The sequence below is a fragment of the Cervus elaphus genome, chromosome 18, assembly GCF_910594005.1.
Source record: "Cervus elaphus chromosome 18, mCerEla1.1, whole genome shotgun sequence".
Classification (NCBI taxonomy): Eukaryota; Metazoa; Chordata; class Mammalia; order Artiodactyla; family Cervidae; genus Cervus; species Cervus elaphus.
Genome location: NC_057832.1, coordinates 107,475,876 through 107,495,160, shown reverse-complemented (window position 1 = coordinate 107,495,160; position 19,285 = coordinate 107,475,876). Strand labels below are relative to the sequence as shown.

Genomic DNA, 19,285 nt, shown 5'->3' with positions numbered 1-19,285 from the left:
TCATTTCCCTTTGCACCAGTTTTGTCTGCTGGCTCCCTCTGAGCTATTATGGTTTTCCATGTGTGATGTCCTCTCTTCTCTTCCACTGTCTGTAACCAGCTGGTCCCCCCTCCTGCTGTGCCCAGAGAGGCTGTTAGAGTGCTGACGAATGACCCGAGTCCAGGAATGACCCTCTGTAGACCCATATCTTGGTTTAAATCACTTTTCATTTCTCCGTTATCTCTAACTTCTGGCTGTGTGAAGAGTATAAACTTCTTTTTTTTTCAGGTGAAAACATTACAAACTTCAAAGGTTTGTTGATACAAGGCTGAGTTTCCCAGAGAGCTTAGAAAGGCATTTTAGTATGATTTCATGGTGGAGTTAGACATTCCTCAGCCCCAGAAAACATTCTAGAACTCTCTTTTTTGTGTTCTTGGGCAAGTAGATGATAGAATATTTCAAAAGTGTCCCCTGGTCCCTGAGAAATAAAGCTCCTTGGAATGTGGCAATTGCACAGTGAGAAAAAGGAGACAATTTGTATTTTTAAAAATTTAGACCAGAACCCCATAAACCACCTTCAAAACTTAAGTAAAAGGTCATAAATAAATGAATGTTTATTCAGAGTTTAGGATTTTAGCAGAATGTGATTATCTTTTGTGTAAGAGTTTGCACCTTAGTATTTAAAAGTCTTTGTGGTAGTTCATGGAGAAGGCGATGGCACCCCACTCCGGTACTCTCGCCTGGAAAATCCCATGGACGGAGGAGCCTGGTAGGCTGCAGTCCATCGGGTTGCGAAGAGTCGGACACAACTGAGCGACTTCACTTTCACTTTTATGCATTGGAGAAGGAAATGGCAACCCACTCCAGTGTTCTTGCCTGGAGAATCCCAGGGATGGGGTTGCACAGAGTCGGACATGACTGAAGTGACTTAGCAGTAGCAGCAGTGGTAGTTCACAAGCCTCCTTGGAGAAGGAAATAGCAACCCATTCCAGTGTTCTTGCCTGGAGAATCCCATGGACAGAGAAGCCTGGAGGGCTGCAGTCCACAGGGTCACAAAAAATTGGACACGACTGAGCAACTAACACACACACGAATCTCCTTAAATATTGTTATGCAGTATTTTGCATTATTATTAACAATAGAGCCTACCAGCTCATCTCTCTCCACCTAAGGACTTTGTGGTACATGTTTCAGCTTTGTAACACCTCCCTCCTAACCCCCAGATCTTTGACACTAATTCTGGATGATTTGGGTGGATGGGGAGGGCTTTAGGTGGGATTTTGCTTCAGAAGAACATGGATGCCTACCTCTTCCATCATGAAGCCACATAATAGTCACTCATAATAATTTTTTTTTTTGCATAAGCACTGTAGTTAAATAACACTTACAGTTTTTGATCGTATCATTTTACATGTTGTGTAATGACCCAGATACACCACACATACATCACATACATGACTAATATGAATGTTTCATAGATAATTACTTATTTACTATGTGTGAGGCCCTCAGAAAGTGTGTGTTTTATTTGATTTTGTTTCATGGAGAAGGCAATAGCAACCCGCTCCAGTACTCTTGCCTGGAAAATCTCATGGATGGAGGAGCCTGGTAGGCTGCAGTCCATGGGGTCACAAAGAGTCGGACACAACTGAGTGACTTGACTTTCACTTTTCACTTTCCTGCATTGGAGAAGGAAATGGCAACCCACTCCAGTGTTCTTGCCTGGAGAATCCCAGGGACAGTGGAGCCTGATGGGCTGCCATCTATGGGGTCACACAGAGTTGGACACGACTGACGCGACTTAGCAGTAGCAGCAGCATTAGAAAATACATCAGTCACACCCCAGTTGTTTCCACAGCCCACAAATGGTTCATGATTTGGAATTTAGAACTTACTGCCCTAAGTCGTTCCATAAGGGTGTAAACAAAGTTTCTTCATCCCCACGGGAGGCTGATGTGCCTGGAGTGGTTCACTCACACACACAAATGTGCACACACATCCTAGCACGGCTGGTTTCACATCTGAGAAAGGCGTGTCACAGGATTTGATGGAAAGTGTTTTTATAGAGAGGACCTGGTTTGCAGCTCCTAACACAGCAAGTAATTGGGAACCACCAGTTTATCCTTCTTCCTGGGTCCTAGTTTCTGACTCCAGTGGGAAATCAGATACTAGAATGTTCAAAGCGTAAGATGCAGTCGCTGTATCCCTCTTGTTCTCTCTTGCTCCCTCCTTTCCTCACCCCCACTGTTTCTCTTAAATAACAGAAACAGAAGAAAACAAAACGAAACCAACTACAAGAAAACGCATGAGGCTGTTGATGCATTTCCCAGTTTTTATGAGACTGTGTCTCACACTGTCGGCTACTTTTGAATGTTTTGCCCAATTTCCTTTGATCCATCTCCCAAGATACAGGGTGATGCTTTATTTTGGGCGAGGCTGGCAGCTGCCTTCGACTGCTCTTTTCCTTGGAGCCGTGCGAGCGCAGCCGTAAAGTTTATTTTTACATCTCACCGCAGGACAAAAATCCACATTCTCAATTGAGCTTTGGACAGTCCGATTTAACAAATTGTGAAAAATTTCTTGGCCCAGATAAATGTCTCTCTAAATTAAGACCTTGCTCCCGGAAGCCCAAGAATTCATTAAGCCGTAATTAGCCATGATCACTGATGATTTAAAGTACAGTAATAAAGGAGAAGTTTATACTGAGCTCTGAATGCACAGTTGGAGAGTCTGTCCTATGATTGACTTTCTATAGCTTTAGTTTTAAAATAATTCTTTCATTTCACCTGGGGCCTGCCTTTTCTCCAGCCAGCCCTTTATGGAAGCAGAAAAACAGCTGTCATCCAAGCTCCCAGTGCTTCAGGGCATGGCATCTGTCCAGTGTAACCAGGGAAAGTACCACGTCGTCTCAGACCAGCACATCAGCCCTGAGGTCCCAGGCTTTCCCATGCAGAGACTCATCTGTCGTCAGAGGAAAGAAACAGCAAGCACTCTGCAAAGGTGTATTTGTTCCAGCAAAGCTAGAGTACCCCAGACAGGGATTCTCTCATTCTTCTGTTAGCTGGTCAAGGGAATTAACTTTGACCATATTATTCAAGTCCTGAGTTTAGGCAGCAGTTCAGAGGACATTGCTAAACATTGAACTGCTGCCTAAACTCAGGGCTTAAGTAATATGATTAAAAGCACATAGCCGTGGTACTGAGATCTAAATTCAGGTTTCTTGTCCTGAGAGCTCATTGCCCTATTCTGGTGAATATTACTGACTTAGTAATTCTGGTGGCACCCCACTCCAGTACTCTTGCCTGGAAAATCCCATGGATGGAGGAGCCTGGTAGGCTGCGGTCCATGGGGTCGCTAAGAGTCGGACACGACTGAGCGACTTCACTTTCACTTTTCACTTTCACACGTTGGAGAAGGAAATGGCAACCCATTCCAGTGTTCTTGCCTGGAGAATCCCAGGGATGGGGGAGCCTGGTGGGCTGCCATCTATGGGATCACACAGAGTCGGACACGACAGAAGTGACTTAACAGCAGCAGCAGTAATTCTAAAGCCATCTCATCAGCTCTCTTGGTATCCAGTGGAGAGACAGGGCTTATAATTTCCATTTTCCTAACAAAGCTCAGGTTTGACTTCCTGACGCTTGACTTAGGCTAAGGAACACCCATTATTCTCTTATCCATCTCTTGCCTTTTATCTTGTCATTTCCTGAGATCTGCCAAGAAATGTATATTTTACCTTATTGCTTTTATTTGTATCAACATCACTGAAGCTTTGTCAGTATGTATCTCATTGCCATCAGAGACATTCTGGCCCTTCTGTCTGCAGTTTGGTCACTGCTGAAAGTAATCTTTTCTTGTTTAACAGTGGACACATCTCTTGACTGTGCTGTTGTCAATATGATATTTTTTTCAGGGGCCATGCCATGCAGCTTGCAGGATCTTAGTTCTTTGACCAGGGATCAAACTCAGGCCTCAACAGTGAAAGCATTGGGTCCTAACCACGCGACCACCAGAGAATTTCCTCAGTGTGATATTAATGTCATTGGATTTAAGAAAAATCTACTTAACTCAGAAGTCTTTTGATCATTAATTGTATTAGCCTATAGGTTTGGGTACCATGCTGTACTGAATTGGAAAATACGTGAGCTATGGAGTCAGATAGGTTTGTGTTTACATCTTTGGTCTTCTAGTTACGGTTACGTGTCTTTGAGACATTTATGTAGTACCTCATATGAAGTTCTAGAACTCAGTCAGTGGAACTCAATCACTGATAATTTTCTTTGGTTTTGACAAAAAAATGAGTGTTTCTGTTGTGTGAATGTCTATGAATTTCCCAAACTTTATCGCATCGTGGAAATCTGTTTTGATTTTGGGGATGGATGAGCCAACCCACTTTCCTTGGGTAGAATCCCTCTGTTGCTGATGGATGGGGCCTTCAGAGCGTCAGCCTTCCCACCAGTTTACCTTCACTAATCTGAGCAGGAGAAGCAGCAGCAAACAGCACGTTGTAAATTACTGTTGCTTTCCACAGAAATTTTAAACTGAAAAATCTATTTTAAACTACATGTTTGCTCATCTTAAAGAGTTGCATTATAAACTGTTAGAAATCAGGGGCCATTAAACAACGATTTTCATTTACAGTGGATTCAGCACATAATTATTTTGAGTTTGGAAAGGATGTGCTGGTGAATGCCAAGTAAAGCATCGTACACCTCTAAAGATACAGGCCTCCCTGCTCACCCAGCCAGACCTAGATGGTCCTTCTTTCAAACTGGTAGCACTTTACACCTGTAGCTGGGGGACCCAGCTTGAACCTCAGGGTATACCCCGGGGCTTAGGTGCGTCTGCCTGTTAGAAGTCTGCCTTCAGGATGAACTCTGGAGCCTCCTGGGAGACTCTTCATCCTAGGGAAAGGGTACCAGACCTCGTGATCTCAATCAGAAATTGGAAGTGAGGAGTGATTCCAAGTATTGCATGGAACTGGTTTCCTCAGTGATTCATGCTCTCAAGACTGGACAAGAGGCAGGGAATGGGCAGGAAGGTTGTAGGAAAACGGACTGTTAGTAAAAATGGAAATGGTGGTTTCACTTTTAAAAACACCTTAAGAGGGACTTTCCTGGCCATCCAGTAGTTAAGACTCCATGCATCTAATGTAGGGGGCACAGAATCGATCCCTGGTGGGTGAATTAAGCTTCCCCATGTCTTCCTCCTGGTGCAGCCACCCCCCAAACAAAATAGAATAGCAGGACATTAAATTAAACACACACACACACGCACACACCTTAAAACTTCAGAGCAAAAATGAATGGCTTTGGTAACATCTGGAAATCTGCTGTCTAATGGAAGTCTGGATGCTGGGATCACCCCCCCACCCCACCCACACACAGAGCACAGCTGAGCTTCAGCAGGGTCCCCCGGGGAAGCTGGGGTGCCCATCAGGAGTGGCAGCTAGCAGTATAGACATGGCCTTCAGCAGGCCACCAAGGAAACAGCGATGCCTCTTTCTGTAGTGTAGCTGCTGACAAAGAGCCTGTTAACTGGTACATGAGAGGAGGCCAGGATACAAGAGAAAAGGTTTGTGCCATGCAGTCAAACGTGGTTCTTATCGGCAGGCTCGCCTTTGCATCTGCCCCCAGGATTTCCAGAAATACAGCAGGGAGAACCCAGAGAGGGCTTTGGGGCTGGCACGACAGACGGTCGTCAATAAAATGCGTGCCACTGCCTGCCAGATGTCAGCTCTGCCGGAAGGAACGTTCATCCAGGAGGAGCGTGTGTCAGAGGTCACTCAGCTCTCAGCTTTGAAAAGGCAGCCGTGCAAGAAGGCGGTGCTCTTGGGGAGAAGAGAGAAAGCGTGAGGAAAAGAACTTGTGGCATCATAAGATCCTTTAGCTGCAAACTTCTGATTTTTTTCCCCATCTTATTGACGTATAATTGACAAGTAAATTTGTGAGATATTTAAAGTGTACAGCATAATGATTTGATATATGTATACATTATGAAAGGATTCCTCACATTGAGTTAATGACCATGTCTGTCACCTCACCTACTTGTTTTATTTTTATTTTTTGGTGAGCACATTTAAGTTCTACTCTTAGCAATTTTCAATTATATGATACAGTGTTATCCTCTGTGTGTGTGTGTGTGTGTGTGTGTGTGTGTGCACACTTGGTCACGTCTGTCTTTGCAACCCCGTAGACTGTAGCCTGCCAGGCTTCTCTGTCCATGGGATTATCTTGGCAAGAATACTGGCGTGGGTTGCTATGTGCTCCTCCAGGGGTTATCACCTGTAGTCACCATATTTTGCACTAGATCCTCAGACATTATTTATTTTAGAACCGAAAGTTTGTACCCTTTTACCAAACTTCCTGTCTCCCATTCCCCCAGCTCCTGACAACCACTTTCTACTATTTCTATGAGTTCAACTTTTTTTTTTTTTTTAAAGATTCCATGTGTAAGTGATTCCATATGGTATTTATCTTTCTTTATCTGGCTTGTTTCACTTAGCATAATGACCTCCAGTTTCACCCATGTTGTCACAAATGACACAATTCCCTAAAGTAGAATTTAAAGTCATCACCCCATTAGTATTACTCAGCCCTGAGTAACACACAGAATTCTTTTAAAGAATATATTGCTGGAATATATATAAATGTAAACCAGTCTATACTACTTTTGATTATACTTCTAGATTACTATAAAGCAAGAAAACATACAACTATGTACTAAAAAGACCTCCATATTAATAGAATTTAATGATATTAAATAATGGGGTGAATGATTTTGTTTTGCTTACATTAAGACCACCGTTGGGGCTTCCCTGGCGGCTCACAGTCAAGAATCTGCCTGCAGTGCAGGAGACCCGGGTCTGACCCCTGAGTGGGGAAGATCCCTTGGAGAAGGGAGTGGCAGCCCACTCCAGTATTCTTGCCTGGAGAATCCCATGGAGAGAGGAGCCTGGTGGCCTATAGTCCATGAGGTCGCAAAGAGTTGGACACGACTGAGCGACTAAACACACACACACACACACATACACACACACACACACACACACACACACACACACAGGACCACTGTCCCAGGTAGAAATAGGATGTAGATGGAACCACACAGGGGTTGTTAAGTTCAGAAGGCCTTTGCTGCCTGTGCTGTGGGCTCCACTTCTGGCCCTACTCTCTTATCCATTTAACTGCTAGAGCAATATCATTCTTACAGCCAACCTGTCCCTACCTGGCTTAAACCTGGGAGAACTCATTTCACTGGTACTGGTCATGGGTGGGGAGGTTGAGGGCAGCTGCAGACTTGGGAATATTTTGCCTGTTCTCCCGTCCCCTTGAAAGCTGTTCAGAGGATGGGCTGCAGTGGGTGGTAGGTTATCTGCAAATGCCCAGAATTCTTCTGCCAGTGAGTGATTTGCTGATGTTTTCCAGTGAACTTGTCTGGCTTTCTCATGTCCCCCTCACAGCATGAATTTTCCAAAACTCTTTGAGACTCAACAAATCATCTGCTTGAAAAATGAAAAATCTCTCCACTTTGCCGAGTGCCCTGGGCTTGGAGAAGAGGGGTGAAGGTGGGGAGCAGCCTCAGCTCTTTACGCTACTCACACAGAATTCATCCCCAAGGCTCTAATTTGGGAGCCTAGTCTGGGAGATCCTTTTCTGTGGCTGCACTGTTCAGAATTTGCAAAGAATGTCACCATCTGCTCCTTTTGTGACCTGATGTCACACAGAACAAAACATACTATTCTCATCCCCAACCCTTCCCCTTTTAAGGCTGTGTGCAGTTGTCCCATTTGGGGCAGAACAACTCCCTTTTTTTGTCTCTTACTCTCTGTCTTTCCCTGGAGAAACATCAAAACCTGCATCAGAGCATGGCTTCTGGGGTCCTGGCTCTGAACCTGTGTCCAGCTGAGCTGGCTTCTTTGCTCCTTCGTATCTGGGCTTCATGTCTGCCTGTGGAGGTGCTGGGAGCCTTCAAGGACCACAGTCTTCAGGGGCCCATGGCTGTTGGCCTCCCTGCCCTTCCTGTTTTCTTCTCTGTCTCTCCCCTTCTCTTTAGATCTGCCATCTGAGCACCTGCTGCTCAGTGATGCTGCTGGCCACCCCTTCACTTGTTCTCTGCTGGGCATCTCCTTCTCCACGCTTTTCTCCTTTCTTGCATCTTCTTCGGTATTTCTCTTCTTTTGGGTAAATGAGTTCTTCTGTGTCGCCATCCCCAACAATTCTTGCTTCTTTTTTTCTCTGTTGCTGCTGCTAAGTAGCTTCAGTCGTGTCCGACTCTGTGCAACCCCATAGATGGCAGCCCACCAGGCTCCCCCGTCCCTGGGATTCTCCAGGCAAGAACACTGGAGTGGGTTGCCATGTCCTTCTCTTCTCAGTGGCTGACAAACAGATCCCAGGATGATCAGGGGTGATTGGGAGCACTGAGGTGCCTCTTAGAACAGCATAGAATGGACAAGCTGCTCACGGGGGTGGATTCTGAGCCCCAGTAGCTCTGCGAGTCTGGTGCTGGAAGACAGTGGTGTCTGTGTCTTCATCAGAGGAACCTTTTTCTTGGTACTGTGTTCCGATTCAGACACAAAGCCACAGGAGCCTCCCTGGAGCCCGGGGCGGAGATCACTGACAAGCGTTCTCTCTCATCTCTGAGACGCCCTTCATGGTTTTGATTTGTTGTGTTTGCAGAACTCTCCTGCAGCAGCTGCAGAAACTTCAGACTTTGGTGATGGGCAAGGTTTCTCGCACCTGCAAGCTGGCTGGCACGCAGACTGGCACATGCCTCATGGTGAGTTTCCCAAATGAACAGCACCGTCACCAACCCGGCCCACTCCCCAGGCTCCAGCCTCTCCCCAGCCTGCCACATCCAAGTGCTGGGGGTTGGAGGAACCACAGCCCGCTCCGAGGCTGTTTCTCTCCTATGATGCGACAGTGATTGATCTGGGTGCGGTCTGCTGTCCTGACAGAGGAGAGTCGTCTTTCCAGACCTCTCAGGAGTTGCAGGTCTGCAGGTTTGTTCTGTGCATCTTGGAATTGATGGCCCCCACGTTCTCTCCTCACCCTGCAGGTCGTGGTGCTGTGCTTTGCCGTAGCATTTGGCAGCTTCTTTCAGGGCTATGGGCCCTATCCTTCTGCCACCAAGATGGCCCTGCCCAGCCAGCATTCCCTGCAGGAGCCCTACACATCCTCCGTGGGTAAGACGGCACTCAGCAGCTGAGGAGATGTCTTGTTTCTTTTCTCTTTCATTTCTCAAAACTTAACTTTCTGAAAGAAGTCTTATGTGAAAGTCTAAAATTTTTGTTGTTGTTGTTGGGAGGACTGTATTAAATCACTTGGTTTGAAATGGCTCTATGATAAGGTTCCTTGGGTACAGAGCAGTGGTCTCAAAATCATTTCTCTATAAAAACACATATATATATCCCTTCCTTGGGAGGAGACAATTCAATGTCACTGTTCCCTCTCTCCCATAAAAAACATTGATTGAATAGCATCAACAGAAGCATCTGCCCCCAAATTAGTGAGTGTGTAGTTAGCTGTCATCACTCTGACCTCCAGGACTTTGCAGGTAGTGTTCTCGGCTTCTGCTTACATATGAAAGCCTAATGTCTAAAGAGTGGTAAAAGTGTAACTTCTCCACTGAAGGGAGGAAGGGGGCCATGGGAAGAAGTGCCCAGTCCACTTGTTGGGTCTCCCCTTGGGGTCCTCACGCACTGGGATTTCTCTAGAGCTCCACAGAGCATGGCTTGCAGACTTCTGCTCTAGACTGTGTTCCCTGGCAAATTCTGACATCTTCTTTTTGAGTTCTGACACGGGGAGGGATGTGCATTTGTAGGGAAGGGGTGGGAGAGCAGTAAGTTTTCCATTACATTTTAAAGGAATTCTACTCAGTGGAAATGTATGTTACCACAGTAAGCATCTGTAAAGTGACGTGAGACAATCAGCCTGTGTTACAAAATATAATGCCCAAGATTTAGAGAATTTGGAGACACAGGTATTAGATGTGATAGTCTCATCTAGATCAATGATCTCTTTTAAGTATGTGGTAAATAAAAGAATGGTATGTAGGGATCGTGAAATAGATACATACACTAGTAAGAACAAATATGGAATTAGGGGTACTGGATTTTGAGGGTAGGCATAATTTTGTGGTTCTGAAACATCTGAAGTAGGTGTGTCTCTGCCAGGTATATGACAGAAGGTCCAGCATTTCAACAAATAATTGCAGTGGTCTCCTGGGGAATTCTTTTTTTTCTCCAAGGGAATGTATCTCTAAATTTAAATGGAAGTTGATGAGAGCAAAGTTTCTATGTTGTAGAAAATTGCTGCTGAGCCATCTAGCTATGCAACTATTCTATAAAACAAAAGAGTGTGTCTCTGTTGTTTGATTTATGGCTTTAGCCTTGTGTCTCCTCTCTAGTTTCTAAATGAAAGAAAACACAGTTTTCTGCCCTTGTATCTTCTCCCTATGCAAGACCTACTCATTGAGGATGCTTACTTTAGCTGAGTCTGGACACCTCCAAATATTTGACTCCTTTTCTCCATGAATTGTTTCCTCCAGATGGTTGCAAGGGTGGGGGTGGCCTGGAGGGGAGTTTTATTTTCAAAGCAGTGGGGGTGGCAGTTTTCTTCCTGTGTATTTGTTCTTCTGTTGTTCTTCCAGCACTTTATAATTGGTATCATTTTTCAACACACCAAACTCTGAAATCCTGAAGCCTTTATAGAAAGCCAACTCCAGTTGGCACCCTCAGTCCTGGGCAACAGGAACCCATGAATTGTCATCTCCCTGCCCTGAGCATCTAGGGGGAGGCGTGATGTACCCTTGTGGTCTCTTGTAACACCTGTTACTTTGCTTTGTTCTCAGTGAGATCCAGGAACCTGCTGATCTATGAGGAACATTCTCCCCTGGAGGAGCCGCCCAGTTCTGCCTCAGCTGGGGAGCTGGGGCGCTGGGACCGAGGCTCCGCTCTGCTCAGGGCAAAAGGGCTGGAGTCCAGGCCGGACGTGGATCTTCCCCATTTCATTATCTCAAATGAGACCAGCCTGGAGAAATCAGTGCTGTTGGAGCTGCAGCAGCACATGTGAGTCAAACAGACACAGGGTCACCTCCTCTAAGGCACCCGTGATGGGTTATGAGTCAGCCAACTGCAGTGTGCAGAGTAGACTTTCCCATTGGTCTGGTCCAGCCCTCGGCTTTTTCAGGACCTATTTCCAGCACCTGGGCTCTGGAGAGTCCATTGTTTGCCAACAGCTGGCCCTCACAGAGACTGGAAGAGACACGGTGAGAGCTGGCCCCGTGTCTGCTATGCCACTGGGGAGCTGGCAGTGCAGGCTCCAAGAACTGGGGAAAGGGCTTGACTCCCTTCCTCCCTGTCTTCTTCCTCTCCTCAGAGTCTCACAAGTAAACATACAGTCCAGCAACAGCAGTGTACTTGCTATGCAAACGCTGCCTCAAGGCACATTTCCAAGCTTCCTTCCAACTGAAGATACATATATGTCAGCTTATATATCAACATGTAGTTTTATGATTTACATGTAAATAAACATGCATTAGGGCTTCCCAGGTGGCGTTAGTGGGAAAGAACTTGCCTGATGGGGCAGGGGGCATAAGAGACCCAGGTTCGATCCCTGGGTCAGGGAGGTCCCCTGGAGGAGGGCATGGCAACCCACTCCAGTATTCTTGCCTGGAGAATCCCATGGATAGAGGAGCCTAGCAGGCTACAGTCCATGGAGTCACAAAGAGTTGGACACGACTAAAGTGACCTTAGCACACATGCAAATATGTGTTAATTATACTTAGATAGTTATATATTCATACTAAAGGACTTTGAGAGGCACTGTTTTTGTGTTTCCATTATTGAAAGTAACATATATTTGCCTCCAGTTCTCCATGAGTTGTTTCCTTTAGATAGTTAGAGGAAGAGTCCTTGTATAAAGACTTGTATAACTGCTGGGGATTGTTACCCTGTGGGGGGTGCCTGGGTACACTAAAGGACTCAGGAAGGAGTGTCTGCATACAGTCCTGGCTATACGTGGTGTGGTTGGTGGTCTAGCTGACCTCGTGCCTCTAGAGATGATGCTATTCCAATACAAGTAGGAAAGTTTTTGTTTCAAAGTTTCGAGCTTTCTTCCCCTAATGCTGCAGGGGAAAGTTTGTAATTATATATACTTTTATATGTTTATATTCTACACACATATTTAACATTTATAGCACTTATTATTTTAAGAACTATGTAAGTGTGACATATATATCTTTTGAAATACTTTACAAGGTTAGATATTACTATTATTTCCTAGAGAGTTGTAGAAGCCAGAGCAGACTACTCTTGGGAGCCAGAGAAGACTTAGCCATTCAATAACTTGGCTCATGACAAAAGTCTTCTTTCCTCTTGTCTCAGCTATTCAAGGCCCCATTGAAATCCCTCTTGTTCTGGGATGTCTCCCTGATACCAGAGCCCTCATTGCCTTCCTCTGAACGTCTAGGAGATGTTCTAGGCTGTTACACAATATAATAATATATTTATTTTCTATGATATATTCATTGTTATTTCATGATAGTTTGGGGTTTGTTTTTTTAACCTTCATCTAGAATCTTTTAATCTTTAAAAAGGTTTCATCTTTATCTAAAATTTTTTTTTAAAAAAATCTTTATTCTAGACTAAGGATCAGCCTTTATCCTTTTATTTTCTCCTTCCCAGGGTTTAGCATGGGGTATTTATCCTCAATGAATACAGTAATTTTAAGTGACGTACAAGGAATCAGTATCAAACCACCATGTTTATCCTCTGGGTTGCGATGACTCCTTTGGCATGAGGATAAAGGCAGGAATGTGGATGGTGGACAGGCGGGTAGTAGGAGACTTTGGGAACAGAGAAGTGCTGCTGGGAGGGAAGAAGACAAGAGGCATGTGTGGGCCAGCCTGCTAAGTCCAGTCATGGGGTGATTGCGTCATCCCGCCAAGCATGATGGTGAGACTTCTTTCTCCTTCTGATGCCTCCGCAGGGTCAACACCAACCTGGAGGGGAATGAGACCCTAAAAGTTGTAGAACTCGACAGAAGAGTGAACGCCACCTTTTAAAGAGGCTATCGCCACCTCCCTCTGTCTCTTCACTTTGCCTTTACGTCTCCAAACCACCTTTTGTCATAAGCTTTTCCTTTTTGCCCACCCAATCTGGACGAAGCAGCGGTCCTGGCTCTGGATGGGAGGATGGCCTGGGATTTCCGCCTGCGGTGAGAGAGCGCCTCCCCCGGTCCCATGTCCCTCCCTGCGCAGGGGAGCTCGCCCCGTCCCTCGCTTACTGCCAGAGGCAATTATCTTCGGTCGGGGTGGGACAAGCAGGCTTGTTTCTACCGACAGTGCCAAAAAGATACGGCCCGATTCTCACCGGGGTGGGTGTGACCGCCTCCTTGAAGCAGAGCTGACTGTTGTTCACCCCACAAAAATTTACCAGGATGCTTGTTGGAATCTGGCGAAGCACTGACTGACGTCCTGCCTTCCTCAGCCTGGCTCTGCGGTGCCCTGCGGGCGCCCCCTGCCGCTCTGCCCTGGGCCCCGGCCTTGGGCCCCTTGACTGGAGCAAGGCGCCCCCTTCGTACCCTCAGGCCGCAAGTGCAATGCCTGAAGCAATCAGGCTTCTCTACTCCAGGCAAACCTGCCCCACCATGTTGCTTGTAGGATTTCTCCACAGTCTGTGTCCCCACACACCCCTAGTTCTGCCTCCCTGGCTTCTCCTCCCCATTTGTAAATAGTATTTATTAGCTTGCAGAGGCTTCCCCGGCGACCACTGAAGACATCTGGACGCCTCCCCTCCAGGCTCACAAGGTCCCCTGTTGGCCTGTGGAGCAAAGAGGGCAGCCTGGACTCTGGGATTCCCCATTCTTCCAGGCCGTGTTTTGTCTTGTGTTTTCTTTTTTTTTTTCTTTTTCTGGAGGCTTCTAATTATAGTTGGGGAACCTCCCTAAGCATGTGTCCTTCTGTAGCATGAACTCAGAGGGGAAGGTGGAGCCGGGCTCAGGTCTGAGGCTCTGTGGACGGGGGCTTTTTTGGTCCTGTACCCATGCCAGGGAAGCCCTGACCCCAGGCGTTTCAGACAGCCATGTTAGCCCAGTTTTCCCCACCTCCCCCTGACCTGTCTGCTTTCCCTTCCTCTTCTGCCTCCATACAGAGGCGGGGCCTGAGGCCTGCTCCTGGGGTCAGAGCAGGTGACATTTGTGTATGTGTGTCTTACCTTTTCTAATCAGGTTTGGCCACTTTGCAGCTCACCCAAAGAGACACGACCTAATCCCCCAACCTACTTTTTTTTTTTTTTTTTTAATGATTAAGAGTAACTTTTGTAGTTTAAAGAAAAAAAAACAACTTTCCTCTTTCATACAAATAAGAAATAGAAATAGACTTTTTATTGTATAATGTAGAAGACTCCCCTTAAATGTTTTTGCCTAGCTTGTAAAAGATTTTGTGTAAGAAATTTGCTCACATTTTGTTTTTTATTTTTAGAAGTAGGTGAAGCACTTTTAGTTTGAAGTCTCTTGTCTTTGGTTTTCTCTCTCATCTCTGTTGTCGTTGGAACCTGTACTTAAGAGAGATTAAGCCACTCCTGGGCCCTCTGTTCCATATCAGCCACAGAATTTGGCATCATTAGCATTTACCATCAGACCTCATAAGCAGTGGACTCATTGGACATGCATCTGAGCAAACTCCGGGAGATAGTGAAGGACAGGGAAGCCTGGCGTGCTGCAGTCCATGGAGTTGCAAAGCATCAGATACGACTTAGAGACTGAACAACAACAAACTCATAAGCAGATCTGGTACCTTCAGGGCTCACCGTCGGTGATTCTTCTGTCTCCCTACTGTGATGGAGAAAGTTCCGACAGGGAGATGGCCAAGTTCCTCTTCTTGGCGCTGTGTAAAGCTGGATCAGGATCACAGTGGTCTCCTCTCACTGCCCCATCCATTGGCCAGCAAAGGCTGAGACCAGACAGGCTGGCTGTGTGGAAGGAGGGATGCTAGTACATTCCCTGTTCCCTTCTGTTTCTCTCTACTTTCCTCTCTCCTTCTCTTCTGTGCTAGACCTTCCTGGGTCTGACTGGTGTCTGCCAACCAAGGGCCGCTACTGTCCCATCCCTCTCTTTAGTATGTCATGTAATTATCAGGCACTGGCAGCCCATGGGGTGGGGTCAGGGGGGGCTAAGAAGGTGAGAAGGTAATATTAACTCTCGTATTTGGATGATTAGAAAGTGAAACTTTTCCTGTGTCGGAACCAACTCCTAGGGCCCATCCTTAGTGCCTTGAGGATTTTATTTCCTCGCTTGACCTCATTCTCACCAGCCCTCCAAACAGCAGGGCTTGATCTCTGGGCAGCCTTTCTTCCAGAACTGAATCTGTGTCTAGAGACAGAGGACATCAGCCTGAGGGCTCAAATGGCCATTGTAAGGGGATCCAAGGACCAGTTGCTGCTGTTTTGAGAAAGACCTCTGCTTCCCACTCCTTGCTCAGGCAAAGAAGAGGAACTAAACAGTTACCCCTTTAGGAGAATGTAACGGAGTCCAGAGGATGCTGAAGAGCTGGATAACACCAGATTGGTTCCAAATAGTTAATGTGCACATTTTCTCTTCCAGGGTTAAGCTCACAATGTCAGTGGATTTGTTTCCCCCCCAGAACCATCCCGTGCCATAGATGAGTCAGTAATACTTGGTTAGCCCTGAAGATGTTAGATAGTGGCAGGCTTTCAGCTTCGAAACCTCAGTTTTGGAAAGTTTGAGACTGTTAGCACAACTGTCAATCATAAAGAATCAATGTTCATGATAAATATATTAATATATTTTCCATTAGGTCAGCAGGTTTTCCCCTTCTCTTCTTTTGATTAGCCTAGTGGAGGAGATGTCTTGTAAAAAGTTCAGAGAACATATACTTTTTTTTACTGGGTGAGACCTGAGTAACCCAGACTCCCCAGTGTGGTTCTATTCACAGCTCTGGACTTTGCACTTAGAAATGGCTACTGTAAATGAAAGGTCTCAGTGCCAGGTTTAAGAAAGGATTTCTGTGAAGTGTTAGGACTCTGGAGCCTAGCTCACATAAAGAGAGTGTTATATAAAAATCTGACAGCTGAACTAGGTTGCTCCTTTTGGGCAGGAGGTGGGGATGAGTTTTGACACCAGTACAGGCAAAATTAGATAACCTTTTTATTAGTATAAATGATTTTGATTTAGAGACCTAATTTGTAGATTGTGAAAGCAACTTTTAGTGCAGCTTATTTACAAATCAACTATAAACACCGTGGGTTTTTTCCCTTCCTCATGCCTGAATGCCAAGAGAGGGCTGTGATTCTCATGTGTCCTTGGAGCAAGAGTGTTGAACTGGTTCACTTTTGTTCTGGCAGTGAGTCAGTGTCCAGAGTTTTTGACACAAGTGTTTTATTAAAAAAATATTTTTTTTGCACTTGTGTCTCCTTCCTCTGTGTTCTCACACTGACCAAAGGACAGGATGAGAGGACCCTCAGGGCCAGCTCCTCTGAACACACATGTCATTTGTGCAGGGTGCACGCTCAGAGACCTCCCAGTTCCCATCGGGGAAATGGAGCATCCGTGCCAGCCTTGCTAATGTGGGGAAATGGGAGATGGAAGAGAAGGCTGTAGCCTCCCCCTTCTCTGCCAAGTGCTCTTGTCAGTAATTCAGTTCTGTGGAGTCCAGTCTTTATTCCAGACACTAGCTCTCCTGCTTGCAGTGCAGACAGACCATTAGCAGGTAGTGCTCTGGTCAAGGTCATTTTCTTTGAATTCCTTTTTCGCTGAGACAGTTAGGAGACATGTGATCGGATAAGACCCTCTGGGAGGGCAGCTCCAGGAGAGAGTAGAGGCCTGTGAAGTGGCCAGAGACAGAGTTCAGATTCTTCTTTCACTCACTCATCCATTCATTGAGTTGTCATTCATTCCCAAGAAAGAGTGTTGCAAGAGGCCCTAGTGAATATTAGGGAATAAGGGGCCTGAGGAAGCTTCATTAATCAATAACTATTCGAAAGGCCCAAGTGCCAGCTCGCTCTTTGCCTCCCTTCCCCTACCCCTTGCATGGGCGCAAATATAGACGTATGTAGACACACACAAGAATACATTCCTCCCTTGTCTTGGACACTCATTTGTGCATTACATGTGCCTTATATTTGAATCCAGGATGACTGAGGGCCACCTTGTCATTGGGAGATTTTGTATACACCCTTGTAGTACTAAATTGAAGTGGGTTTGGGTGATGAAACTTCCAAAGGCTCAAAAATGGTTTCCTAAAAGTGAGTCTTGATCACATCTATACATCAGGAGAAAAGAAACAGAGTAACGTCCATTAGGAAAATCCCATTTTGCCAAGGTGAAGTCGCATCAAAAAATGACCAGCCAGGATTAAAGGTATTATAAATCCTCAGAGCAGAACATTGTCTCAGCACAGAAGAATCCAGTGCCTTTGAGGATTCAGACTCCATGTCTCCATGGCCAAAGGGTCAGTACCACCTACCACAGGACATGTTTCATGTTGTCATTTTGGGTAACAGAAAATTCAGGAATGCTATGTCTGGGCTTCTAGAAGGAAGGAAAATGATAATTCTTGTATCCTTACTAAATGCTGGGTGCTAAGTAAGGGATTCCCTGGTGACTCAGCAGTAAAAAAATCCACCAGCAATGCAGGAGCTGCCAGAGACATAGGTTCGATTCCTGGGTCAGGAAGATCCCCTGGAGTGGGGGGCATGGCAATCCACTCTAGTATTCTTGCCTGGAGTATCTGGGCAGAAGAGCCTGGTGGGCTACAGTCCATAGGATCACAGAGTCGGACGTGACTGTAGTGACTTAGCATGCACACACATGCTAAATGAGTCTTTTAGTGTTATAGAAGGAGAAAACAAGGGCAACTAATTATTGTGAGACGATAAACAGCTAAGTGATATGGGAGGTGCAGCAATTTGTGGCTTAGGTTGAGCAGATCTCTTTCTGCGTGAGCACGCTGTAAGCTTTGAAGTTCCTCTGGGCGGAGACTGCAGTGCCTCCTACCCCCGGGCTGGCCCCGCTGTGCAGAGTTGAGGGTTTTTTGCCTCATACTGGAGATGTTCATCTCCTGTTCGGTTCATCCCGTCCTCTGTGAGTTCCGGCTAGTAGCCTCTACATCCTGGGAAAGCAACACCAGCAATTTTAGCTGTTTCTCTGCTCCTTCGCTTGCTCACCAGATGGCTGAAAACATGAACTTTTTGCACCATGGACCCATGGCCTACAGTGTTCAGCAAATCTCTCTTTCAGACGGAATATTTTCTGAGTTTACGAAAAACACCAGCACTCTTTGACAAATTGTGGGCGACCGTTTTTAAACAATGCTGAGCAGACTCTGGACTATAATCAACCATGAGCTTTAATGTTTGTGCTGACAGGCTGGGCTTTCTCTCTTTGGTAACAGGTTATATAGACCAGTAATGTTTAAGTCTAATTACATTGTGAGTCTTATTATCTGTCAATTATCATGCTGTTTTTTTTAATGGCTTTTTATTCTTTATCATAGCTAAGTAAATACCAAAAAAAAAAAAGCAAATGCTTTGTAGGATACTTGTATTTAGTTTGGAAAAAAATGAATTTAAATTGTTATGCTTTTGTATTTCCATTTCTTGCAAATAAAAATATTTTTTCTTAAATAGTAAAACATTTTCCAGTCTTGAAAATCCTTGATATTCTGCTTTTAAATGTTTTTTTTGTATGAGCTTGGATCTGCCTATGTGTGCCTAGCCATTCTTTCCTAACTATCTAGTGCAACTGAAAAAAGAGCCTCAAACCAGCAATTTGTATGTTATCAAGTGCTGAATCCAAGTCTCAGTTGGAGGAATATTGAGAAATATAATTGTTTTTTCAGTCAGTCACAGGAAGAAAACCCATATTCTCTGGAGATTTATGCAGCCCGACTGCTTTTTTCGTTGTCTCCTACAACTATTCTTTAACTAGATTTCAGAACTCCATGGATTTGATTTTTCTTTCCCCGTCTCAGGATGCTTGAGAATGATGGCTTGGACATGAGCCAGAAGAGAAGGATCCTTTTTTATAGAAACAGTTGCAGAGGATGCCTAACATTGGATTCATGCTCCAGAAATTATGGTGAAATGGTTGATAAAGGTCAATGCACTCAAGCAGAATTACCTTCATTCCATTGCAGTCTCTGTATTCAAATTTAATTTTCTCCACTCAGAGAGAGTGGGGCTTCATTTAACCTTAAAAAAAGTAGCCAAGATGTTAAGAGACTAAGGCCATGGACCACACTTACCTGGAGCTCCACCCACCCCCAAGACTTTCTTTTTCCTAGCAGC

At 45.4% G+C, this 19,285-nt stretch overlaps 1 protein-coding gene across 1 annotated transcript in view; it reads left to right on the top strand.

Moving 5' to 3' along the window:
• CREB3L2 (cAMP responsive element binding protein 3 like 2) overlaps positions 1-18,630 on the top strand; it is a 131,300-nt gene extending 112,670 nt beyond the window's left edge. Inside the window, exons 9-12 of the mRNA XM_043872774.1 lie at positions 8,658-8,757; positions 9,037-9,163; positions 10,831-11,047; positions 12,969-18,630. Coding sequence (XP_043728709.1) covers positions 8,658-8,757; positions 9,037-9,163; positions 10,831-11,047; positions 12,969-13,044 — 520 coding nt within the window. The 3' untranslated portion in view covers positions 13,045-18,630. The remainder of the gene's footprint in view (positions 1-8,657; positions 8,758-9,036; positions 9,164-10,830; positions 11,048-12,968) is intronic.
• The last annotated feature ends 655 nt before the right edge of the window (positions 18,631-19,285 follow it).